The sequence below is a fragment of the Pterocles gutturalis genome, unplaced genomic scaffold, assembly GCF_000699245.1.
Source record: "Pterocles gutturalis isolate BGI_N339 unplaced genomic scaffold, ASM69924v1 scaffold50087, whole genome shotgun sequence".
Taxonomy (NCBI): domain Eukaryota; kingdom Metazoa; phylum Chordata; class Aves; order Pterocliformes; family Pteroclidae; genus Pterocles; species Pterocles gutturalis.
The window spans coordinates 1-8,445 of NW_010117408.1; the positions used below are offsets into that span (position 1 = coordinate 1).

Consider the following 8,445-nt stretch of genomic DNA (forward strand, 5'->3'; position numbering starts at 1 on the left):
AGCAGTGACGGGTGTGGGGGAGCGACGGGAGGTGCCACGGGTGCTAACGCTCAGTTAACAAACACGATTTCTGGTTCTCTCCGGAAACTATGTGAAGTGATGAGGAGAAGCCTGCGTTAATTCCTGTAGGAAGGACAGAAATTCTGGGGTTTGGGTGTTTGGTTTTTTTTCCATTTGGTTTTTATGCTTTTTTATCTAAATGTATAAGTAAACGTTATTTTATTTTTGGTTTCGCTGGGGTTTTACTCATAGCGGGTTTAATTGTGTTAGAATGGTCTTGGCTTACATGGTTATACGTCAATAACATCTGGTTATACTTCTTATTCGAGGGGTTTGTGAAAGTTGTCAAGAATAAGGCATACTTCAAGAGATACCAAGTGAAATTCAGGAGAAGGAGAGGTATTGTGAAATTCCCTGTAACATACAATTAAATGTCATTGATGAATATTCCACCTTTCTCACACGTTGTCCACACTATAACTTTTGCTTTTCAGAGGGAAAAACTGACTACTATGCCCGTAAGCGTTTGGTAATTCAAGATAAAAACAAGTACAACACCCCTAAATACAGGATGATTGTGCGTGTTACCAACAGAGACATCATTTGCCAGGTAAGTTCTGTGGTGCTTGCGCCTGACTTACCAGCCTTCCCTGGGTGAAATGAACAGAAAGGGGGTAGTTGAAGCAGCTGGGGTTTTTAGGCTTGATCTGAGCAGTTTCTATATTGTAAAATAGTTTCCTAGATGTGAACAATCCTAATCATTGACAAAACCTCAGTATATAACACATATTAATGATACCAAATTAGTTTTACTAGTGTCAACATTCAAGGTTATTTGTAATATAAGATTCTACTGCTATAATGATGCTGAGATAAGTAGAAGATTTCCAGCAATTGGGAAGATGTCTCTTTTTTTTTTTTTCTGCTGTATTTAAAGTGCTTTGAAAAGAGGACATTTTTGCTTGACTGAAGACAACAAAATAGACTGTGTGACCTGTCAACCTGCATTGGCTATTTTACTGTATCTAAAGGTGCCTTCTCTTTTGAGAGGTTTTTTCTGTGATGTCATGTTGGTCATAAGAAGCGGGTGGGCCTTCTGAGGCTTTCCTGTGAGATTAAAGGAGACTGGTAAACGAGAATAGTAGGCATTTTTTCACGCTTAAGAAGTGTGCAGTTGTGTGTTGCATCATATGTGTTTCCTCACTGTGGTTCACTTTCTTGTTTCATTTTCAGAATGTTTTGACTAATTTTGAAGTTAAAAACCTGGGCGTGTTTGTTCTGTCATAAATACATGTTGTTAAGCTCAAAAAAAAAGCTGGAGAAGTTCAACAGTTGTTTGTTTCTTCATAGAATAATTATCTGTTGAGAACAGGGGAGAGTGCTGCTTTTACAGTCAGTTCAGATGAAGTTCTATGACCTTGATGAGGCTATTTTATCTTTGAAACTCAAAACAAAAATCAGTGGTGGCAGGTGCTTACATCTGACCGATAGTGCCTTTCCAGTACGTAGGAGATCTACGCAAAAAGGGGACAACTTGGATGTAGAAAGCAGGTGTGGGAGTAAAAGGAGAAGGTTCTGTCTGTGAAAGGAACAGTAGGAACTTAACTGACAGTGCTGCTGTCTCACAGGAAACCCCTGAGATGATGAAAATCCCAGACCCATTAATAAAATCATTGCATAAGTTTAATAACAATGTTATCACAAACTGTATGGGATGTTTTTGTATTTTTCTGAGGTACGTTATATATACTGTTATGTGAGAGCTAAATGCTGAAAGTGGGACAGAATCTATCCACATCCATAATGATTCTTTGAAAGGTTGCTTTTGTAGGCATTTTCGAGGCCTCTTGATCTATGTGGAAAGGTAAATAAAAGTTGTTGCTGACATATGCTTTCTCTTGCCTAATACACATTTGAATTCTTTGCTTCTGTACTTGAGGAGCTATTATAGCTTTAACAAAAATAGAACCTTGTGAGCTTGTATGCAAAGGCTGGCAGTTTGATGGATGTTTCTGTACAGAATTACTGTCAGCTTAAGTAGATGTCACAGAAGAAATAAATCAAGCCCAGAATTATTGTGAGAACACTAACATTTGTTTTGTTGTCAGATTGCCTATGCCAGAATCGAAGGTGACATGATTGTCTGTGCTGCTTATGCCCATGAGCTGCCAAAATACGGTGTGAAGGTTGGCCTGACCAATTACGCAGCAGCCTACTGTACAGGTCTGCTCCTGGCACGCAGGGTGGGTATCTGTCAGGTTGTCTGGAAGTTGCTGCTCTCGTTTTCTGTTTTTCTTACAAAAGGGAAAGCCTGCTTTCTTAAGTGGCATGTTAGTACAGGTACCTGACTCTGGGGGCTTCTCTAAACAAAAACTTTTGCCCTTCACCATATAGATATTGTGCCTCTTGTGACTGTCAGATCACAGTGAGCAGTATGAGGGCATGCAGTTTTAATTCCAGCAGTCCACTGTTAAGTCCCGGCACTTGAGTTTGGTGGAGGGAGCAAGTCAGGAAAAAAATGTAAGAACTGTACCTTTAAGAGTCTGCAAACATATAAACAGCATCCATCCATTTTCCATATGGGCTCTTGAATAAGTGTTAAGTTCACTGGTGTACCTGTTGGAACAAAAGGTTGAAACTTAACAGACATGCTTACTGTGGCGGTTGTTAAGAGCTTTGTTATTAGTACCGGTGCATAATTTTTGTAAAGAGATTTGTTAAAACCATGGAGATTCTACTGCACATTTGTGTTCTAAACTGGCGGTGATTCTTCATTTTGTCAATAAATGGAAAGAATTTCAGAAGTGGGTTTTTTTTTTTTCCTTCCCCACAGCTTCTGAATAAATTTGGTCTTGATAAGATCTATGAAGGCCAAGTTGAAGTGACTGGTGATGAGTACAATGTGGAGAGCGTGGATGGAAAGCCTGGTGCTTTCACGTGCTACCTGGATGCAGGTCTTGCCAGAACTACCACTGGAAACAAAGTCTTTGGTGCTCTGAAAGGTGCAGTGGATGGTGGTCTGTCCATCCCTCACAGGTAGTCTATTGGCTTGGAAGAATTCGTTTAGAATTAACTTGAGGTGCTTCTGTATGTGACGGTCAACTTATACTGTTGCTTTATGTTGAGATAATTTTGTTGTGACCTGGTAATGATGATGTAGCCTAGGTTCTGGGGTGGGGGTCTTTTTAATTGGTTCACTGGTGGTTTTTAATCCACAAGTGCAATTCTGATAGTGCTGCTGGGAATCTTGCAACTATTGAGAGATGCTATTATATTTTTAGAAACTAAAGAGTCATGTTGTTGCTTTTACTTAAAATCATCAAGTGGTTGAATGCGCTTAAGTAACTATGTTTTAGTATTCTGCTGTTTGAAGTCTTCAACAAATTGTGTTTATGTATTAATTTCAGTGTGAAAAGCTGTACGTACCAGCTACAAAACTGATGATGTTTGCTACAGTTGTCAATGCAACAGCAGGGCTGAGCAGTCCACCTGCATTTAAAATTTTCACATGGAAGTTGTGACCATTCTTGTCATAGGCTATGAATGACTGAAACAAGATTTTTGGCAGTGTTGCCTAACACCGGTATTACAGCTGACTGCTTCTTTCTGCTAGCAGCAGTGGGGGCAAAGCCCTCTCCTATGCTGTCCATTCTTAATTGTCCAGTTTTTCTGACTCGGCTGCTACATGATGACACTCCCGATGACTGAACACTCTCTGGCTGGTCCGTGGTGTGTATATGATGTACTGCACTGTTTCAAGACGGGACTGATGGCAGCTGAGATGAACTTAAAACTTCTATTTCTTAATTTTTTTATCTCTTGATTTCAAATTAGAGGGTCCTATACCTCTGATATCTGTAGGAGAATCTGATGTATTGGACATTTCTCTGTGGAATCTAGCCTCTGAATTAAGAGTATTTGGCAATATGACTTAATCTGCCTGTAACTGCTGTTTCACAGTACCAAGCGTTTCCCTGGGTATGACTCAGAAAGCAAAGAATTCAATGCAGAGGTTCACCGCAAGCATATCATGGGCCAAAATGTCGCAGATTATATGCGTTATCTGATGGAGGAGGATGAAGATGCTTACAAAAAACAGTTCTCTCAATACATTAAGAACAACGTAACACCTGATGGGGTAAGACTTCCCTGGCTGGATGTTGTGCGTTAATAGAGATGCTGATAAGTCTTGCATATGGACTTCTCTAGTAAAGCAATTAAGCTTCATATGTAGAATAATGTGATTCTTATTTATGCTATCCATGCAAAGAAAATACATATTTCTTCATTAAGGGCTCTGTACTATCATCATGGATCTTTTGAAAGTGAGATATTTTTTCCTGCTGTGAAGCTTAAACATTCTGCCTGTAAATCCAACCTTACAGGACTGCATTCTAAGCTAGACCACTTTTTTTTTCTGATAGGGAAATCAACTTGAGGTTTCTATACATGCTTCCCACTTATTCCTTTTCCAGCACCACCACCTGTCGTTTCTGCAGCTGTGGTGATTGCAGCTGACCATGTGCTCTATGTCAAATCTGTGTTATGGTTTGTGTGACCCCATAGGTAGGTTCTAGGTCCCAGCTGAATACAGAATAGCCCAGGCTAGCTCTGTTATACTTTAAATTCTATAGTATTTTGTACAAAGCAAAGCAAGGTGGTTCTTTCACTTCTTTCCTTTTGTCTTGCTGCCTGTAATGTTCTTGCTTGGTTTCCCCAATGAGTGGTCCTGCAGCTTGAAAGAAACATTGTCATGTCCCCTTTTTAGGCTATGGAACATTCTTTATCCCTTTATTGTTATGGGGTTTTGGATTTTTGTAAGCTTAACTACTTGATCATTTTTTTTAACCTAGTCTTTACTAAAAAATAAGTAATGCTGTATTGTAAACGACAGTTTCATCTATTTTACTAAACAAACTAGATGGTGTTGCAATGAATTGGGTCTGGGACTTATGTTAATAGCTATTCTTCGTACATCTGTAAAGTTTTTCACAGCTGGGATCTAGTGGTCTTAATTAACCACCAGCAAAGGTATTCTTAAAATTAGTGTCATTATGGAGCCAGAGGTGTCTTTGGGACAGAGCAGCAGACAGATGGGGATCCTCTGGTACCTTTGCTATTGATCTCTGGAGCTGGACAGATCACTTCCATTTTCCTGGCTTACATGTTGGAAGAATAGTTGCTCCAGTGCAATGACCTGCTACATACTGTTTACATGTAGCCTCTGCTCGTGTATTTGTTATTGCATCCCTGCGGATGATGCTGGGACTGTCATGGTTCTTGCAAGACTTGTTAATCTGTAGCTGCTTTCACAGCTTCTACTCAAGCAGATTTGTAATGTGTACTACAGCAGGGTCTGAAAAGTTGTAAGATCCCATGTCTGATGAGAGTTTGCATGGAGTAATTTTGGTTTAATGAGTAAACGTGAAGTATTTTATTCCAGGCAGAAGTACAGTAACTTCTGAGACTGCCTTTCAGTTTAAATGTAGGGAAGCTGCTGCATTGACAGTAGCTTTCAGAGGAAAAAGTATTTCAACTGCAAGATGCTAGCCTGTATTTATGAGACTTGTAAGTAGTCTGGAGTAACTCTATGGCCTTGGTTCCCTAACTGTAACATCAGGATAAAATTACTTTCTCCATTTTGTGTATAAGTTGCAGGTTTGGATATTTAAATTGTATTACAGTTGTAGTAGGAATTTCAGTATGCTGTGGCAATTATCTTCTGTATAAAGAAGGTGCTTTAAAGGCAACTGCACAAAATTACAAGATGTATTGTGATGAAACCTGTGCATGTTCTGGTAAGGCTATCTTGGATTTTTGGTAGGATCCTACAACTGGACCACTATGGACAATGTAACAATTTGTTGCTGTTGTTTCTTTGTTTAAGATGGAAGAGATGTATAAAAAGGCCCATGCTGCTATACGGGATAATCCAGTCCATGAAAAGAAACCCAAGAGAGAAGTCAAGAAAAAGAGGTAACGTTCTCATCCTCTTTAAAATGAATGTGACTTCTTTCTTGAAGATATTTTAGTTATGTTAAACAAGTAATGTGATTCCACGTTGCAGTTGTGTCAAAACTCAGATGTGTTTTAGATCAGATTAAGATACAACCATTTCTGTATAACTTTGTTAGGAGTTAACATTAGCAGTAGGAATCTAAAATTAAGAGCCCTCAACTATATTAAAAAAAAGTAAAAGTGGAGCATGCTTGTGGCCTGAATGGCTGGAACTCCTGAGTGTGTATCTTCAGGTCTTAATGTTTTCGTGGGGAAGCTGCTTCTCTGCAGGAGAGGGCAGGCTGACTAATTTGTCAGTGCTGAACTACTTTGATTTTTCAGGGGTCTAGGAGAAAAGAAGCAAAGGCACAGCTATTGCATTGGCCTTGATACTGCCTGTACTCTAGTCACAAAAGCATACTGAGTTTACCTCTTTGAGGAATTCAACTGCTGCAGTCTAACCCTGCCTTCTTGTAGTGCCCTAACTACAGCCTTAAATCATTATAAGGAAATAAAGTGTGTTAACTGGGAGTAGGTTCTAGCATAGCACTCTTACCACAGTTCCAGTGCACTGCAGCTTGCTTGACCGCCTTTTTGCTTATTTCTGCCTTTGATATATCACATGCTGTGCTTACGTTGCAGATGGAACTGTCCAAAGATGTCCCTCGCCCAGAAGAAAGACCGTGTTGCTCAGAAGAAGGCTAGCTTTCTCAGGGCCCAGGAGCGTGCAGCTGATAGTTAAGACAACTTCCACAATTTTCTATGAAGCTTTGGAAAAAGTGGCAATAAATTTATTGAGTAAGCAACTGTTTAAGACTGGCTTATTAATATACCTTATAAAGATACAGAATATTTTTTATGATCCAGATATGCTGTAGCCTTAAAGGTTTTATTCTCCAAAGCACTGTATGAACTGGAACTCCTTCACAGAGGAGAACAGACTGAGAGACTTCAAAACCCATGCTGCTGAATTAGAATTATTTCCATAGGAAGGGGAAATCAATTTAATTTTTGGTGTGACTAGTATCAAAGACTAATAAAAGTTCTAACTACAAAAAGATTTAACATTTTTAAAAGGGCTTTCCATGTCCTTCACCATTTTTCTTTCAGCATATTAATGTTATGGGGGGAATCTATATGTAGCTTAAGAAAAAGCAGGAGGAGTCACAGTAGGTGCTAAAGCCTCTGCCCAAAAGCAGCCTCAGGCTGTCAGGAACACAAATGGGAACACTTTCCCTACTGTGACTTACTGTAGCTGATAGAGGAATACAAGTCTGATTGAAGTATTTAAGGTTCCTCCAGCAACTGAAGCAAGCACTTTCGTGCACTCAGCTCCAAGTTCTGCCTGCTCCTGAAACAGGTACTGTCTTAAGCTAAATATTTCCTACTTAGTGATGAGACAAGAGAATTTGCTTCTAAGTTGCATATACATGCTTAGTTACAGAGGCCTTGACTTGCCCCTATCCCTTATTTTCTCCTACCTCTCTGTTTCCTAGGTACTTCTTATTTATTTATTTCCTATTAGACTTACTGAAATTGTTTGCACAGTTAAAACATGAGTCATAGGCTATGTGGAGGAATGTTTTGCTTTAAAATACTGATAGATAAGTACTGCTATTAAGAGAGAAAAGGAGGCCTGTGATTTATTGTAAACAAAAGTGTATTTTTTTTTTCCAATGAAGGCTCCAACTTGATACAACAGCAATAAAAATGAAGGTTCTGTACAACAAACTGCACTATTAAATGTGTTTTCCAGTTTAAAATACCCAGCATCATTTTGGACTCAATCTTCTCTGCCCAGAACCTAGTAGCAATTACAGTCAGATTTTTCCATCAAGAACACCATCATTTTACATTTGAGTGCATTGCTGGGTACAAATGGTTGGAGGATATTATCAAGCTAGAGACAATAATTAGCATAATAATTCTTAAACTAAAAAGCTGATTTTTACAAACCAGTACACTCTTAACCCAAGTTGCATACTATTACATATGGTATGGAAAAATTATTTTGTTGGTCCTGTACTTCAGTTTAATCATTCAAGGAATGCATTTAATACAGGATACTGGCACAATTAACAACCTTTCAAATATTCAAATAAAGCTTGTCCTTACCTATGATGAAAAGAGTTAAGGGGCCAGAATTTAGAAGTGTATGGATGACTGCCATTAAAATCATACCTAAAGCATTCATAAATTAAACATGAACACGTAAGTATTGAGCACAGTATTCAGGTGTTCTACAGACATCCAATTCTGCATAATTGTAACACTGATGTAAATCTGAGAAACAACAGGGCTGCAGATCAAAAGTACATACTCATGCCATGTGGAGTGCCAGGATCAGAGGGTGTTTGTTTCCTCGTGCCTTGAGACTTAAAAATGACTCATAGACACTACTGGAATAGCAGCATGCTACAGCTCACTTATGTTCTACCTCATTCCCAG

General features: G+C 39.0%; 1 protein-coding gene across 1 annotated transcript; it reads left to right on the forward strand.

Annotated features, from left to right (window-relative positions):
* Positions 1 to 329: 329 nt before the first annotated feature.
* Positions 330 to 6,800, forward strand: RPL5 (ribosomal protein L5; the record flags this gene model as incomplete). Its single annotated transcript, XM_010075773.1, has 7 exons — positions 330 to 399; positions 495 to 610; positions 2,109 to 2,243; positions 2,834 to 3,036; positions 3,961 to 4,138; positions 5,888 to 5,976; positions 6,640 to 6,800. Coding segments are annotated over 7 exons (891 nt in total), but the record flags the coding sequence as incomplete, so codon positions are not given.
* Between the last annotated feature and the right edge of the window lie 1,645 nt (positions 6,801 to 8,445).